The 17,695-nt window shown below is 44.8% G+C and overlaps 1 protein-coding gene across 1 annotated transcript; it reads right to left on the minus strand.

The window, feature by feature from the left end:
• Nucleotides 1-1,889: 1,889 nt before the first annotated feature.
• SSTR3 (somatostatin receptor 3) lies at nt 1,890-17,477 on the minus strand. Its single transcript, XM_061582793.1, has 3 exons — nt 17,260-17,477; nt 17,065-17,129; nt 1,890-4,370 (listed from the first exon to the last, which is right to left on the minus strand). Exon 3 carries the CDS (start codon nt 4,323-4,325, stop codon nt 3,096-3,098), a length of 1,230 nt encoding a protein of 409 aa, XP_061438777.1. The 5' UTR covers nt 4,326-4,370; nt 17,065-17,129; nt 17,260-17,477; the 3' UTR covers nt 1,890-3,095.
• Nucleotides 17,478-17,695: the final 218 nt, after the last annotated feature.

Consider the following 17,695-nt stretch of genomic DNA (forward strand, 5'->3'; position numbering starts at 1 on the left):
ATGGAACAAGCACCGTATGAGTGGGGCTTTAGTCTAATTGTGTCTAATTGAGGCAGCCGCATTAATGAAGCGCCATAAAGCGAAGCGCCATAAAGCAGGGCCCTTCTGTATTAGGAGAAATTTACACAAAAATGCTGGAGAATTTGCATGAGGATTTTTTTTTTTAATGCAAATTGCTGCAGAAATGTAGAGAACTGAATTTAAGATTGGGAAAATGAGAACCGGAGAGAACTGAAACTGACAGAACGTTCCATCCCTACCCACAATACATTCCTGAAGTCAACACACTCAAGAAGTGCATCTGGTATCTTAAGCAAACATCCCCAAATCTGCCCATCACAGTCTGTGCCCCTCTGCCCTTTCCATCAGAATGCACATTTTCACCCACACATCTTTGAACAATTCTTCACCAGAAACAAAAGGCAGTTACAGCCAGCATCCTCCTCCGTATTACCATCATCGTATCCACAGGGGTTCTTTAATTTTTGCTGCCATTTATCCCAACATTATATGGGTGGTTTATATAAACATGGGAGGCAGAAGGGCAGGGTTCTCCCGCCCCTGTGGTTTTAAATTAGGGGTTGGGAACTTGTTTCAGCTTGAGGGCCGCATTCCCTTCAGGTGGGGCAATGTGATTTCTGGGCAGGGGCAGAGGCAAAAAGTGGGCAGCACAACAGAAGCTGCTCTTAGCTTCATACATTAGGCTACATTCCAGCCACACAAAATTCTACACACACACATACACACAGGCACACGCATCTCCACCCAGATAGGCAAGAGGCATTGCTACAGTCCAAGGATATATTCCACTACTTGAAGTGAACACAGAGCAGGGACAGTGAAGAGGTTGGACTGGGGACATTCCTGACAGATAGAGAAGCTGGGGGGGGTATTTGGCCCCCAGGCCTGAGGTTTCCCATCCCTGTTTCAATTTCAAATTCATTTTAGGGTACAGAGGATTGTTATGTGAATACTCCTTAAATGTTTCTCCTATATCCTCCCTACCCTTCCCCCCCAGAGCTTGGAAAAGTTACTTTTTTAAACTACAACTCCCATCAGCCCCAGCCAGCATGACCACTGGATTGGGCTGATGGGAGTTGTAGTTCAAAAAAGCAACTTTTCCAAGCTCTCCCCCCGCATCCCACCTAGAAACCACCACAGGTGCTAAAATGAAGGACAGTGCATTTGGGAGAATTCTAAAGATCAACGTTTTTATTCTCCTGAAACATAAAGGCCACAAAGACAAAAGTGGGCTAATACTTGTGGAGGGAAAATATTTATTGTATTCGCTTCCTGAGGAAGTGGTTCCTCATCAGAAAGGGTGAGTATATGTGGCAGCTCATCATAAAAACAAACTCTGCCTCCTTTACTGGTTACCACAAGGGCACATGACAAACATGAACCTTTACATTTAAAATAATGCTTTACTGAACAACCTGTCCCTGACACATTCCATATGCCGGAGAATAAAGCTGCAGTGAGGATAATCACAATACACATCACTTTTTTAAAGATAGCATCCCAGAGTATTCATTGTACCACACATTCCTTCAGTCAATAATTCTTACAACAGCCCTGTAAGGAAGGTGTGTATGATGATTCCCATATGGCAGATTGGGGTGCTGAGATTGACAGAGTGGTGGCCTTAACCAAACCTCCATTGAGTCAGCCTCAGTACTCCAGTATGTTGTATGGAAATAATAATATAAGAGAGGAAGTGAGAGCTGAACCAGGGACTCCCTGGTCCATAACTCAAGTTGTAATCCCATGGATACTTTCTTGGGAGTGAGTCCTACTGAATGTGGGATGTACTTCTGAGTAAACATGCACAGGATCACACTGCACTTTATCATAGTGACTGAGAAGTGCAGTATGATCCTATGCATGTTTGCTCAGAAGTACATCCCACTATAGGGCTAACCGCTAGGAAAGTACCCATAGGTACTCAGCCCCTATGATGCACTAACTCTGAAAAGGTCTGATCCACATTCCTCCAAGAGACCCTATTTTCCAGGAATGCTGACAATTTTCTAGTATTTTTCCTCAGTCATCACTGTTGTCCCTTTTTTGAAGGGTTTTATTAATTTAAGTACATGTGGAACCTAGGGAGCTGCCTTATACAGAGTCAGACCACAGGTTCATCTAGCTCAGTATCTGCACTAATTGGTAGCAGCTGTCCAGGATTTCAGCTGGGGGACATTCCCAGCCCTACCTGGAAGATGCTGAGGACTGGACCTGGGACCTTCTTCATGCAAAGCGTATGCTCTACCATTGAGCTATGCCACTTCCCCAGATCTTCCTTTCTTCCCAATTGTCCCATCCCCATGACACCTAGTCAAAACAGTAATAAACAGTACTGAATGCATTTGAGTTGTAGTTATTCTCTAAGACAGGGGTAGCCAAAGTGGTGCCTTCCAGATATTGCTAGACTACAACTCCGTCATCCCTGTCTATTGGCCACGTTGGCTGGGGCTGATGGGAGCTGAAATCCAGCAACGTCTGAAGGACGCCTTGTCGGCTACCCCTGCTCTAAGAAGCACAATCAGAGTTGTTGCAAGATTCATGTTATATTAAGGGTGTGTTTGTGTTTTCAAGGAAACTTATGGTCAGGTTATTAACAAGCCCTGTTACAGAAGACAGCATGGGAGGGGCTCTTGCAGAGTATATTAATATGGAATGCCTTCCGCAATGTGTAATAATGCGTGGGTGGAGGTGGGATCGCTTGTTGGCAGTGATCCTTGATGGCATAACAGAAGTTTAATAAATAAGAGAACCCCTGTTTTTCAACTGTAGAATGTTGGAGAGTACACTTAGACTCTCTTGCCCTTGCTCAGCTGACATAAAAATCATTAGAGTTACTTTAATAATCATGCCAGCTGAAGGAGGACACTTCTTCCAAACCAAATCCCAGAAGACTTTGCTCTACCCATTGCTCTGTTTATTAGGCATTGCTTTGGGGTTTGAAAGTGGATCTTTATCTACCTACATCCCTTGCAGGCTTTCCATCTTTTGGGAATCCTTTGAATTATGAATTCTCCTCTGTTTGTTGCTCCACATGAGTCACTTCCAGAGCACTTCAAAAAGAAAAACAGTCCCTATAAGTAGCTAATATTCATAATACTGGGTTTCTCAGAGCTAACCGGTTCCTCGGGGAGTTGCTTCTGTTCACTGCCTCCCCCTGCCCCACTGATGGGGGTGCACTCCTGCCTGCCATTGCCATTTTGGGCAATCTTGCAGACCTCACTTGCTTCTGCCTCCATTTCATTTTCCTCCTCTTCCTCTTCTTCCATCCTATCACCTGTGGTTGCTGCTGCTGCCATTTCTTGGCTCAGCACCCGACGAGAGGGTCTCAGGATGGCTCTACGGAAACCCTGCTTGAAGCGATAAGAGAGGAAGCCGTAGATTATGGGATTGGCACAGCTGTTGGCGTAGGGCAGTACCACAACAAGGAAGTAGATACCAAAAAGGGATGGCTCCTCAGGCAAGGTCCAGGTGACATTGATGATGTTGAGCACATAGAAAGGGAGCCAGCAGAGTACAAAGACAGCCACCACAGCTATCACCATGCGCGTGACTCTCCGTTCAGAGTGCTTGCGCTTGGCTGTCAGTGCTCGAACCTTTCTGCCTGTTGACCGGACCTTGACAACAATAAGCAGGTAACACAGGCAGATGACCAACAACGGCCCAAAGAAGCCAAGCACAGCTGTGTAGACAATGAAGCCAGTTTCCCATACTGAAGCTGGCTCAGGCCACTTGATGTGGCATGTGCTCATGCCCTGAGGGACATCTGAAAACACGACCACTGGCAGCACCACCACTGAAGACAGCACCCAAACGGTGGCGCTGACTGCCTTGGCCACACGTGCTGTCCTCCATTTTGATGATTTCACTGGGTGCACCACTGCCAGGTAGCGATCAACACTCATCACAGTCAGGCAGAAAATACTAGTGAACTGGTTGATAGCATCCACAGCCATCACAAGCCGGCACATGAATGAACCAAAAGGCCAATAGGACAATGCATTTTGTGCAGCTAAGAAGGGTAGGCCAAACATGAAGAGTTCATCTGCCAGGGCCAAGTTGAAGATGTAGACATTGGTCACCGATTCACTCACAGCATGACACAAAACCACATAGATGACCAGGGAGTTTCCAGCTAGTCCCACCACGCAGACGATGAGGTAAACCAGAGGGATGAGAATGCCGCTGACATCCAGACCAAGATTGGCAGATAGGGATAAATTCCCAGAAACAGAGGCTGCCCTGCTGGCTGTTGAATTCTCTTCCCATGAAGCCAGTATTCTGGAGACGTTGAAACTGTCCATGGCAGAAGAGTGGGTGATTTTCCCACTGGATCAGTTGGGAAGGGTCTGTATTTGGGAAGAACAGAAACAGAGAGAGCTTAGAATTCATCTTATGGTTCAGAACTGAGCAAACTAAAGGTAGAACCAGAGAGAAAAATGAGAATTGGCCCTGCCCCTGACAGTGTTAAAGAACTGGTAGGTAGGTGGTAGGCTATGACCCAATTGGCCTGCTGCCGAATCTCAGTGCTGCAGGTAATACTCACCTGCACATCTCTGCTGCCTCTAACGTTGGCAATAGGGAAAGCCAGGGATTTGGCCCAGGAGCTGCCAGTTGGTATTTCCTGTCCTCCAGTCATAGCATGGCCAAGAGCTGGAGCCAGCAGGGAAACTTCCAAAGATGATAGAAACGGAAGAGGAAACGGAAGCAAAAGCAGAAGCATGCAATGTGTGCAAGACTGCTGAGAAAAGCAAGACAATCTTTGTCTTCACTCCATCGCAAAGCAAAAGGTGGTTGTGAGGAACGACTGGGCCATTGGACTGTTATGGAAAGTGGGAGATATCTGAAATCTGTTGAATTAATCAGAATAAGATTTGGTCTCCATTAGTTTCTCATCCATTTGTAGATTGTCCCATTTTAAAATGAGGCAATCTACAAATGGATGAGAATCTAATGTACATTTAATTGCAGTCCATTTTTTTTTTAAATCTTCATTTGTTAGATTCTTACTAAAAATCCAGGAGCACATCCCCCAAAGATACCTAAAGAAGGAGAGCTTGGAAGGAGGATCTCTGAACAGAGAAAGCCCATTTAGCTGGGCATGCATATGTTGTTCTTATATTCTGGCTGAACAATCTGTTGCTAGATCATTTAACCTGTACCTTTTAGCCAGTTACTATGACACCCTACTTCATGGCTGGATTAATCATTATGCTCAGTGTATCATAGAATAAAGGCCCCTGTTAAATTCAGTTATTTGTTGTACTGTAATCATCCAAGACACATCTATACATAGGAGGGTACTGTCCTACAGTGTTCTAAAAGCTTTGTTTAAAGCCTTGGTGGCTTTAGAATGTGGTGGCTGTTCCTCCACAGGGGAACAGCAACTATGTTTCTTGCTGAATCCATGGGAAACTTTTGTATCCATCATGGAAGAAGTTTTTGGATCCTACTAATTTAAGGGAGTTGGATTAGTAGGGAAGGAGAAGAAAAGTACATCTCCCTACATCAGAGTCTGGAGAACCTGGTGCCACTCAGGAGTTGTTAGGCTGCAGCACCCATCAGCCCCAGTCAGCCTGGCCAACCGTCAGGGATCATAGGGAATGAACAACACTGGAGGGCCACAGATTCCCCATCCTTCTTCTAGGAATACATAGAAGCTATAATGATGGCCACTGGCCTGAATGGCCTGAAGCGGGGAATAGACACATTCATGATGAACAGGCCTTAAAAATCTCTATTTGTCATGATAACTGAATGGAACAACCATGTCAGGGTGGATGCATTTGTGGAATAGGAAATTCATTATAAAAAGAGGATAAAAGAGTTTTGCTTAAAATTCACATATGCTGATTTGTATGTATAGATATACATTTAGAAGGGATTTCTGTAATTTGAAGAGAAATACAATGCATACCATGGTGGGGAAGACTGTCATCAGGTGACTTGTGTGCCTGCTCAGTCTGTTGTCCAGGTGCTGTATTGATCGGCAACTTCAAGGCACCTGCTCTGTGCCCTCCTTTTTTTAGGGCTGTTTATCTTTAAATTGGATATAGACTAGATAGCCCATCAAAGAGAGGACTCTTTCAAATAGAGAACTCTCCTGTATAAATTTGGCCACCCTACTCCATGTCCAGAGGCAGTATACCCTATGCATGTAAGTCCTATTGTGTTAAATTTCAGGAAAGTGTGCACAGAATTGTAGCCTACACAAATCAAATATGTGGGAGGCAAACAGCAGCGGAGGCTGCTGCCTTCATTACCTCCTTGTGGACTTCCCCCTCTGTCTGGTCATTGTAAGGACCAGGGTGTAAAACTAGTGGGCAGTAGGGATGGAATACTCTCCTTTTTTAATGAATTTTTAAAAATAAACATTTCAAGGAGCTGACCAAGGTGCTTCAACACCTTGACCCCATTTATTGAGCATTCATTCTATTTGTTTGCAGGGAAGTTAGGTGAGGTTGCATCAAAGCAAGTGTCATGCCACACTTTGCAGTACATCTCCCCTTCACTTTCCTTATTGCAAAAAGTCCAGTCTTCTTGGGAAGTAGGTTTGTTGTGCACGATCTTCCATCCCAATCAACTATAATTGTACAACTGAATTGCCATGACTTGTATGCAAAGCATTTTGAGAGTAAAATTGCTTGTATCCACCAGGACCTTGATTCTACACTTATAGCAGATGAGTTTCAAGAGGTGTCCAGATCATAGTCTTGTCCAGTTGTGGATGAGCTTCAGTTAGTGAGGTTTGAGGATGTAGACAAGGTGCTCGGTTTGGTCTGGGCAACCACTTGTTCTCTTACCCCTTGCCCTCATGGCTGATAAAAACTAGCAAAGAGAGGACAGCCAACTGGGTCAGGGAGGTGCTTAATGCTTCCTTGAGAGAGGGGCTGTCCCTGCCTGTCTAAAGGAGTCAGTGGTTAGACCACTCCTTAAGAAACCTTCCCCGGACCCAGAAAATTTAAATAATTATTGACCAGTTACCAATCTCCCCTTCTTGGGCAAGGTTCTTGAATGTGTGGCTATGGACCAGATCCAAGTTTTCTTGGATGACATCAATTTTCTGGATCCCTTTCAATTGAGGTATACGTACTGGCATGGAAACTGCCTTGGTCTCCCTGTATGATAGCCTATGTCAGGAGAGAGACAGGGGGAGTGTGTCCCTGTAAAGTCTCCTTGATGTCTCAGTGGCTTTTGATACCATCAACTATGGTATTTTTCTGGAGTGGTTCTCTGAGTTGGAGGTGGATGCTACTGCTTTGCAGTGGTTCCAGTCCTACTTGGATGGCTGTTTTCAGAGGATGATGCTTGGGGAATTCTGTTCAACCCAGTGGAACCTTCAGTGTGGGGTTCTTTAGGGTTCGGTTCTATCCTGCATGCTATTTAATATCTACATGAAACTACTGAGTGAGGTCATCTAGAGTTTTGGAGTATGTTGTCAGTGGTGGCCTTCCAGTTGTGTAAGGCTCTCCTCAAGTTGGCCTGCCTGTCACCATCTTTATCCATCCTTAGGAGCCAGCCAAAGACTTTACTCTTCACCCAGGCCTTTGGCCATTGATGTGTGGCATCCCAGCTACTCTTTTTGTATTCTGTGCTCCTTTTGGGAGGAAGGGTAGGATAGAAATTTAAAAATAGTAGTCATAGCAGAAATAGTATTAGTAATAATAATAATAAATAATTGATGGGTTTTAAGCTTTCAGTAAGTTCAGTAAGTTTTTATAGACTACTATATATTTCTTTGTTTGACTTTTAATGTATTGATGAGTTCTAGATTCAATTGACTATGTGTGTTTTTTATCCTTTTTTTACTATAAGTTGAAAAATGGAAATGGGCTGCCTTCAAGTCGATCCCAACTTATGGCGACCCTCTGAATAGGGTTTTCATGGTAAGTGGTATTCAGAGGGGGTTTACCATTGCCTCCCTCTGAGGCTGAGAGGCAGTGACTGGCCCAAGGTCCCCAGTGAGCTTCATGGCTGTGTGGGGATTCGAACCCTGGTCTCCCAGGTCATAGTCTAACACCTTAACCACTATACCACACTGGCTCTCGCAACATCATCTAACCTCCCCAAAACCAAATCAGAATGAATGTACATTAAATAAAGATGAAGCCTAACCAGTGCCAAATGAAATGGACTGCCTCCAAGTCGATTCAGACTTACGGCGACCCTATGAATAGGGTTTTCATGGTAAGTGGTATTCAGAGGGGGTTTACCATTGCCTCCCTCTGAGGCTGAGAGGAACTCCCCTTGATGACAGTTTCTGAAAACACAATTTCTCTTGACACAGTTGCTGATACCAGCTGCTAAGTGGCTTTTAACTCAGGCCAGATTCCCTAAACCTTCCTCCCCAACCAAATACTTGCACAACTCAGTTCAGCTACAGGGGACGATCTGTCTCTGTACCCCAAAACTCCTCTGGTTGTGCTCCTTGCTGCTGGGACAGGTTGAAATGGAAATGGACTTCCTTCAAGTTGATCTCAAATTATGGCAACCCTATGAATAGGGATTTCATGGTAAGCGGTATTCAGAGGGGGTTTACCATTGACTCCCTCTGAGGCTAGTCCTCTCCAGCTGGCTAGGGCCTGCTCAGCTTGCCAGTCCCTTCCTTGTCTGCAACTGCCAGATGGGGGGCATCTGGTCTCCTTGGGACTATGCAGCTTGCCCACGGCTGCACAGGTGGCAGGGCACGTAACCCCTGAGCCACTCACTGTGGGGGTGATCTTTAGCTGGCCCTTGACACCCAGGAGACACAAGTGGGGATTTGAACTCACAGACTCTGGACTCCCAGCCAGGCTGTCCTCCCCACTGTGCTATACCAGCTGTCTTAATGTAGGTTGCTTTGAGTCATTTCGGTGAGAAAATTGTCTAGCTAATTAAATAATTAGTTTGGATTGGATCCAGTCCACCTGAAAATATCAAATGTCTGGAAGCACCCTGAATGCATTGTATTCTGTTTCATGTCTGTGCTCTGTTGTGTCAGGTCTAGTGATGGTCCTGTGCCATGTTCTTTATTCTCCATATTCTTTATATATGTAAACAGTACATCCTGCAATGACACTGCCACAACTCTAGATGTAAGCACAACCCCTGCAAAGGTCTATTTCAGTACAGTTCTGAGCAACTGCTGGTGCAACTCAGGGAACCTTCAAGCATTGTAGATTAAATGAAAGCACTTTTTAGAATCCTTAAACACTTTCATTTGGGGTGGAAGATGAAGACCATGTTGCTGTGACAAGCCTTTGGAGTCACACCTGTATCTTAGAATCTATTCAAGTATAATGAGATCTCGAGGCTTCCACAGTAAACAAACAGGGGTGGCCCTGACATTTTGCTGCCTGAAGAGGGGCAGCAAATGATATCCTCCATCCTCCAAAGTCAAGGTGTGTTTTGGTCAAGGTATTTTGGTACCTGAGGCATAAAATCCGATAAGTGCCTCTCCCATTCCTGGCTGCAAAACTACCACAATAATAAACTAAGTAATTTATTTGCTGTGCTTTCATGGCACCCTAAATCAGCTGCCTCCTCCTTCTGCCTAATGGTAGGGCCAGCCCTGTCTTCCCAATGGTAGGGCTGGCCCTGGCAACAGCAGACCTTACTCAAACAACTTGTTAATAAACATCAATAGTACTTTCTGTCCTAAATTTGTCAGTTCCTTTATTTACTTTTGGCTATCCCTACACGATATCATCCTCATGTCCTTGATGGCATTTCTGCATTCAGTGCTCTGATTCTCCATGCAACAACAACAAAAGGCCTTCTATATGAATTGTTTAACTATGTTGGATGAAAATGCTACAAGTTCAGGAACTGAATTGTTTTGTGAGACAAAGTGGGAAGAAATTGAATCATGGGAAAGTCAAGCTGAGAATCCAGAAATGCAATACTTCATTGTGCCAGAGACCCTTCATTATTCAAATGTTGGGCATTCAAAACCCCTTATTATGATCTGAATTTGCTGCAGGGCTTTCTAGTTCTCCTGTGTCAGTATCACCCTGTATTGAGAGCTCTCCCATCTTCTCCAGATGTCTGATTACATTTCCCAGGTCATTTGGAGAAATGATTGTAATACACAGTGAAATCACTAATCTTCCAATGAAGTCTCATCATTTGAGTCTCTTGATACTATGTTAAACAAAGCCCAGAACTCATTGTCTTGTTCTCTTCGATAAGAGGGAGGCCTAATTAGCTCTTTTCTGCTTCTAATTCCTTTTGTTATTGTTATTATTTCCTTTCTGCTGTTTTCATCCATCAGAATAGATATTATTCTTGGAGGCATGGTTAGTGCCAGAGGATGGCAAGGCAAAGCAGTTGCCACGAGACGGACTGGGGCTGAGTGGGGAGCGAGCACCACTGTAGAGGTGAGAATTAGCTGGACATAACCTTCAGACATAGACGCCATGTGGGCTTGGTTGCCCCTTGACATTTTAACTAGGTTTCCCGTTGCCCTCATTTGATGCCAGGCCTGTATACAAAGCTCCCAAACAACATACTTATATAGCAAGTTATAACAGCATTGCAAATTGGGCAGCTTTGGAATGGAAAATGAGGGAGCTGATTTAACTTATGCCCCATCTGCACTTTTGTCATAGCCCCATGGAGAACGCTTGGCAGGACTGGTCAGAGGAGGAGGAGGTTTGGCATCTAGGGGAGGGGCCCGGTTGTCTGGGAGTGTTGGAAGAGGTTGCCCGAGAGGGGCCTAGTGATCTGCTAGCTAACAGTCCCTCCACACAGATGTAGATAGAGTTGGAGTCTGGTGAACTGTCTATCTAGCCCCAAAGCCTGTCCTTGGCAGCTGAGCCACTTCCTTGAGAATGGAGTTGCTGAGAGTTATTAGGAGACCCCTATTCCCCTCACAGAGCTATAGTTCCCAGAGTTCCCTGGGAAGAGGGATTGACTGTTAAACCACCCCGGGAATTGTAGCTCTGTGAGGGGAAAGCAGTATGATACTGCTTTAACTGTACAGAGCAGATGAGGCTTTAGATCAGAGGTTGGGAAACTTTTCCAGCCCAAGGGCCACATTCCCTTCTGGGCAACCTTCCAGGGGCCACTTGTCAATGGTGGGCAAAGCCAGAGGCGAAAGTGGTCAGAACCTCAAATGTCAATTTTACCTTTGTACAGAAAGCTAGTTTCTGCCAACACTCTCACACACCTCTCTGTCCTCCAACCAGGCAAGCAAAAGGTATTATGAGAGTTTGAGGACACATTCAAACCAGGCAAAAACATGAAAGGAAGGTGCAAAGCAGGGCAAGTGAGGGCTGTGGCCTGGGGAGAAGGGTTGTGGCTGAAGAGGGGGTAGGGTGTGAAGAAAGTCAGGGGGGCTTGGAGGGCTGCCTTTGGCAGTTGGGTCTGAGGTTTCCCCTCCCTGATTCACACCATGGAGAGATCTGAAAGGAATTTTGAGAAGTCTCTTGGCTTAGGGTGAGCTCTCAGATTGTGACCCCTTTTCCCATTCAGCGCTTCACTGGCAAAGGGGTGTCTGACCTACTGAAGGTATTTTGTTCAGGGGCCACTCCCCAGACCCCAAATCCTGAACCAGCCCTATTGAAAGCCTTCCTTCCTTCCTTCCTTCCTTCCTTCCTTCCTTCCTTCCTTCCTTCCTTCCTTCCTTCCTTCCTTCCTTCCTTCCTTTCTTTCTATATCTATATCTATATCTATATCTATATCTATATCTATATCTATCCCAACTTTCCTCCAAGGAGTTCAAGGTGGCACACAAGCATGGTTTTCCCCCTCCCAATTCTGTCCTCACAACAACCCTGTGAGGTAGGTTAGGCTGAGAGACAGTGAGTGGCCAAAGGTCACCCAATGAGTTTCATTGCTGAGCAGAGATTCAAACACTGGCCTCCCAAGTCCCAGTCTGACACTCTAAGCACTAAGCAAAAAGGAGCAACAGTCACAGGCTTTGGAGCAAGCAAGAAATAATGACTTGGTACAGTGTAAAAGAGAAGCAGAATGAAGTTATGAGTTGTCACCTTTCCAATGTTAAATCATAACGACCTATGGGAAATTTGCATACATTTCAATGCAGTTATGTAAATGAGAAACGGCAAATATATGTGCAGCTTCCCCATGCCCTTAAAATCTGCTCAAATGATTAGGAGACTCTCTACAGCAGATTCTGGGTGTGCACAGTAACAGGAGAGGAAGGGGAAGTCCCCCTGCTTGAGTGGAACTCCATGCATACTGGATACGACCCCCAAAGTTACCTTTTTGTAGCTCCAGGTACAATTGCTAGTGGAGTGATTGTGGAGAATGTGGTGAAAATGTATAGGAGTGGGATGCAGATAGGACGAGCCCTTTAGAAGGGCATCTAGGTTATTGCAAGAATGCTGTGATTCAAGGATCACCATCACCTATGGATCCTAGTTGCTGATCTCATAAGCATATAAGGTCTTCTTAGCTGCAGTACTATGAACTGGAGCTTGCACTGTAGCAAGCTACATTTTGCAAAATGGGGGAAGCCATACAACTCTTCCCCACTTTCACTTGAGAGTCTCATTGCAGGAAAATAACCAAGAATGGGAGGAAGCCAAGGGATGGTCCTCTGGGTTTTTGCTCATGGGCGATTACAATATACTGCCAGCTGCAGAAGGTGCTGACTTCTGATAACAGCAGCAGAGCTTGGAAAAGTTACTTTTTTGAACTACAACTCCCATCAGCCCAATCTAGTGGCCATGCTGGCTGGGGCTGATGGGAGTTGTAGTTCAAAAAAGTAACTTTTCCAAGCTCTGATACAGCAGCCAGTGTGAACTGGGGTTTGGGGCTACAGCAGGGGCCATAAATCTCTACCAGGTGCTTACATAGCATTTTATGGGCCATTAGGTGACCTCTGTCTTTGGAGGTTGTTTTTTTTTTAAAAGGTGTTGACTCCTCATTTAGGTTTGCTTCAGCAGTGAATTTGTATCTAGCGCTCTGATCTTTCATCTCCTCAGTTATTATTAAATAAGTGACTCCTCTGTTTGAAGGGAGTAGATTACTCTGGGGCCAATGTGGCTATCTGTCAAAATGTTGGACAGTAGTTGCTGGTTTCCATCAACTGTTTAGCTTTTGGAATACCAACCTCTTCCATTCCCAATCATCTTGAAATAAAATCACTAGAGCACAGCATAACTGCATATTGTGACATTGATTGCATCTGTTTCTGAGTTAATTTCTCATCATGGACGCTGCTCAAGGATGAACGAATGTAGCTCAGCAACTGTGCATTCCTTGGAATGACCAGCTTGTTGCCTTTGTAATTTGGACACCTTTTCAGAGCTGTATGATTTGGTTTTTAAAAAGAGAACACACAAAATGAAACCTCTATCTTTTAAACCAAAGGCATGAATGAGATATCATTTTGATGGTGGATCTATGGGATTTACATCCACACACCTTGTGGGGAAGGGTGGTGGCTCAATGGAAAAGCACTGGCTTTGCAGGCAGATGGTTCCAACTTCAGTGTCTGGCATCCCTAGATAGGACTGGAGAAAACTCTATCCTGAAACGTTGAAGAGCTCCTGGTAGTAAGTGTAGTGAATACTGAGCTAGATAGCTCAGTGGTCTAACTCAGTATGCGATGGCTTCCTGTGTTCCTGAATGTTGCCATTCAGTGAAGCTGGAAGGTGGAAAATTCAGACAGATAAAAGGAAGTATTTCTTCACACAGTGCAGAGTTAAACTAGACTGTGGGATTTGATACAACACGATATAATGATGGCTGCCAATGTGGACAAATGTAAAAGGGGATTAGACTAAGATCACATCCATGCCATACATTTAAAGCTCATTTAACATATATTTAAAGCACATGGCTCCCCCCAAAGAATCCTAGGAACTGTAGTTTAGCCTTTTACAAAGCTATAATTTCTAGCACCCTTAACAAATGACATTGACCAGGATTCTTTGGGGAAAGCCAAGTGCTTTAAATGTGTGGTGTGGATGTACCCAAATTGATGGATGAAAGGGTTATCAGTGGCTATGAATCATAATGACTATGTACTGTCTCAATATCAGAGATGGTATACTTCTAAAAAATGCCAGATGTCCAAGCTGGATTTAGAAAAGGAACAGATACCAGAGATCATATCACAAACATACATTGGATAATGGAATGGACCAAGGAATTTCAGAAGAAAATCACCCTGTGCTTTATAGATTACAGCAAAGCCTTTGATTGTGTAGATCATGAGAAACTGTGGGATACTTTAAAAGAAATGGGGGTGCCACAGCATCTGATTGTCCTGACGCGCAACCTATACTCTGGACAAGAGGCTACTGTAAGGACAGAATATGGAGAAACCGATTGGTTCCCAATCGGAAAGGGTGTGAGACAGGGGTGTATTTTATCACCCTATTTGTTTAATCTATATGCAGAACATATAATACGGAAAGCGGGATTGGACCAAGATGAAGGTGTGAAAATTGGAGGGAGAAATATCAATAATATAAGATATGCAGATGATACCATACTACTATTATCAATATCTTGGAACAGTCATTAACCAAAATGGAGACAATAGTCAAGAAATTAGAAGAACGCTAGGACTGGGGAGGGCAGCTATGAGAGAACTAGAAAAGGTCCTCAAATGCAAAGATGTATCACTGAACACTAAAGTCAGGAGCATTCAGACCACGGTATTCCCAATCTCTGTGTATGGATGTGAAAGATGGACAGTGAAAAAAGCTGATAAGAGAAAAATCAACTCATTTGAAATGTGGTGTTGGAGAAGAGCTTTGCGGATACCATGGTCCATGAAAAAGACAAATAATTGGGTGTTAGAACAAATTAAACCAGAACTATAATTAGAAGTTAAAATGATGAAACTGAGGTTATCATACTTTGGACACATCATGAGAAGACCTGATTCACTAGAAAAAACAATAATGCTGGGGAAAACAGAAGGGAGTAGAAAAAGAGGAAGACCAAACAAAAGATGGATTGATCCCATAAAGGAAGCCACAGACCTGAACTTACAAGATCTGAACAGGATGGTTTATAACAGATGCTCTTGGAGGTCGCTGATTCATAGGGTCGCCATAAGTCGTAATCGACATGAAGGCACATAACAACAATAACATACCTCTAAATTCCAGTTACTGAGGACCACGAGCAAGAGACTATTTTTGCTCTCAGGTCCTCACTGTGGGCTTCCCATGGGTATCTGGTTGGCCACTGTGAGAACAGGATGCTTGACTAGATGGGACATTGGTTTGATCCAGCAGAGCTCTTCATACATTAAACTGAAGGAGGAAAATTACTTGCCTTTCTCTATGCCAGTTTATTTGGAAGTAGCTATCGGTTAAACATTAGAAACAAAAACTTACTAGCCAGGAGAGCAGTTCCTGGTATAAATAAGAATGACAATGAAATACAGATAAAATAACCAGATTTCTGGTAGTGGATTCAAGGCTGTATCATGCAGATCTGGGCAGAGACTCCTAAAGGGGTTTTGAGGAGTTAAAATACTACGAAAAAGCAATATCCCAGAAACAGAAGCGCAACTTTAAGGAAAGACATTTGGATCCCAAAAAAGGAATAACAAGTGTGCATTGCATTGTACAAAAAAAAAGAAATCATCCAAAACGATGCAGGTCAAGTGTGCTGGACTACAACCTGGGAGACCAGGGTTCGAATCCCCACACAGCCATGAAGCTCACTGGGTAACCTTGGGCCAGTCACTGCCTCTCAGCCTCAGAGGAAGGCAATGGTAACCCCCCTCTGAATACTGCTTACCGTGAAAACCCTATTCATAGGGTCGCCATAAGTGTGAATTGATTTGAAGGCAGTCCATTTCCTACTAGCACTGAACTGTGATAACCTCCTAGTGCAGACTCACTGTTATTCTGTAAGCTTTTGGGGGCAGTAACTTACGCATGGACAGTGTATAATTCAATAGAACCTCAGTTTGGTATTGGCTATAAGTGTTTCAGATATGCACATTCTTAAGACTCCTAAATGCCTAGTTATCAGGCTCCATTTTTATCGGTTCAAAACGTCAAGCAGTCTTTTGGAAATGAAAGCCCTCTTTACCATTTCATCATTCGAGCAATGAACAGGGGAGGAGGAAGGGCCAGGATCCTACAAGAAAGAATGCCATCTCTCCCCAGATGAGACCATGTTGACTTTTACTCATAAAGAGAAATTTGTTTGTTCAAAATTGCCTTCCACTGACGGGGGGGGGGGGGAATCACAGTGACTTCCACCTGCCCAGTAATCAGTGTGGATTATATTTTAAACCAGCATGGCAATAAGAATCTCTAAATAGCATCAAAGACTTTTGAAAGATTTCAACAGGATTCACATTCGTGTGCAGATTTATAAACTTCCCTTATGAGGACCTCATCTAAACTGTAACTCATTTCCCAAATCTGCATGCCATCATTACTGCTTCCAGAGTTCTTTGTGTGTGCAGTGGTGTCGACAAGTACCAGTTGTTGCACCCTTTCCCTTTTTATTGTTCACAGCATAGTCACAAAGTCCCAGTCCCAAGCAAACCCCTGTCATGCCACTCAGTACAGATAGTCTCTGCCCCGAAAGGCTTACAATCCAAGTCTGCAATCTGCATCCCAGTTACTCCGCAACAACCCTATGAAAGTCAGTGGAACTTTCCTGGAGCAAACAGTCGCAGACTGCAGCGACAATCAAAGTGTGAAATGGAAGGCAACAGGTGGATGCTGCGGACAGACCCAGGAGAGCACAAGCCAAGGATAAAACAGCAATGAACTTGAAGAGAGACAGCTCTGTCACCTAGCCCATTCCATCATCTCACCTGTCTCATCCCACTTTAACTCAAAGCTCAGGCTCCCTCTGTCTCTGGCATGCAGAAGGTCCCATGTTCCATCCTCGGCATAGCCAGATAGTTTAAACAATACTGAGCCAGATGGGCCAGTGGTCACCCTGACTGTAAGGAGATATATATATATATATATATATATATATATATATATGAGAGAGACTGGGGTGGTGGTGGAGTACAGCAGAGAGCTTTAGTTTTACAGGTGCCCAAAGTAAACTTTTGCATGCAACAGAATTTGCAGGAACAGGAGGCAAGTTGGTACTCACGTATCAAAAGAACGGATATCTGCCTTCAGTCCCCAGGACGATATTTAATATTTCCTTTTCTTCCTCTTTTTTTAAAAAAAGAGAAAAAAAGAAATGAATTTCTGGGTTGGTTAAATCCACAATCTGTGATGCCTTCTTCCATCTCTCCTCTCGCCGCCCCGCCCCCCGCTCCTCTCCTTTCCTCCTTTGAGGTACCTGGTTGTTTCCCCTTCCTCCTCCTCCTCCTCCTCCTTCTGCTGCTGCTGCTGGAGAGGCGGCATCCCTGCTCAGGCCCCCTGCGCTGCCCCCTCCGCTGCCGACACTCTTCCACCTAGTCTCCAGGGCAGGTAAGAAGGCAGCCTTCTAGCATTGGCGGAGTGGAGCCCAGCCGGACTGCCCCCGCCCCCAGCTCTCCTTCTGCTGAAGTGGAGGGAAGGGGGGGGGCTTGTCTCACAGAGTTAGGTAGATCAAGCTGTACGCCAATTACTCCCGCTGGGCTTGGGGCCACCAGCCAATCGGGAGAGTATCCGAGGGGAGCGACCGGGAGAGGAGGCACGCGGGGCCAGGATGGGGGCTGGGGGAGAGAATGAATGGTTAAGGGAGAGGGCGAACGAGGAGGGGACGAGGCGGAGTGACCTGGTGATGGTGACGG

This window comes from Rhineura floridana, chromosome 8 (genome assembly GCF_030035675.1).
Source record: "Rhineura floridana isolate rRhiFlo1 chromosome 8, rRhiFlo1.hap2, whole genome shotgun sequence".
In the NCBI taxonomy this organism is placed as follows: domain Eukaryota; kingdom Metazoa; phylum Chordata; class Lepidosauria; order Squamata; family Rhineuridae; genus Rhineura; species Rhineura floridana.

What these genes read in the sequence shown, in the direction of transcription:
- SSTR3 (XM_061582793.1), bottom strand. Translation starts at nt 4,325, where the DNA reads ATGGACAGTTTCAACGTCTCCAGAATACTGGCTTCATGGGAAGAGAAT.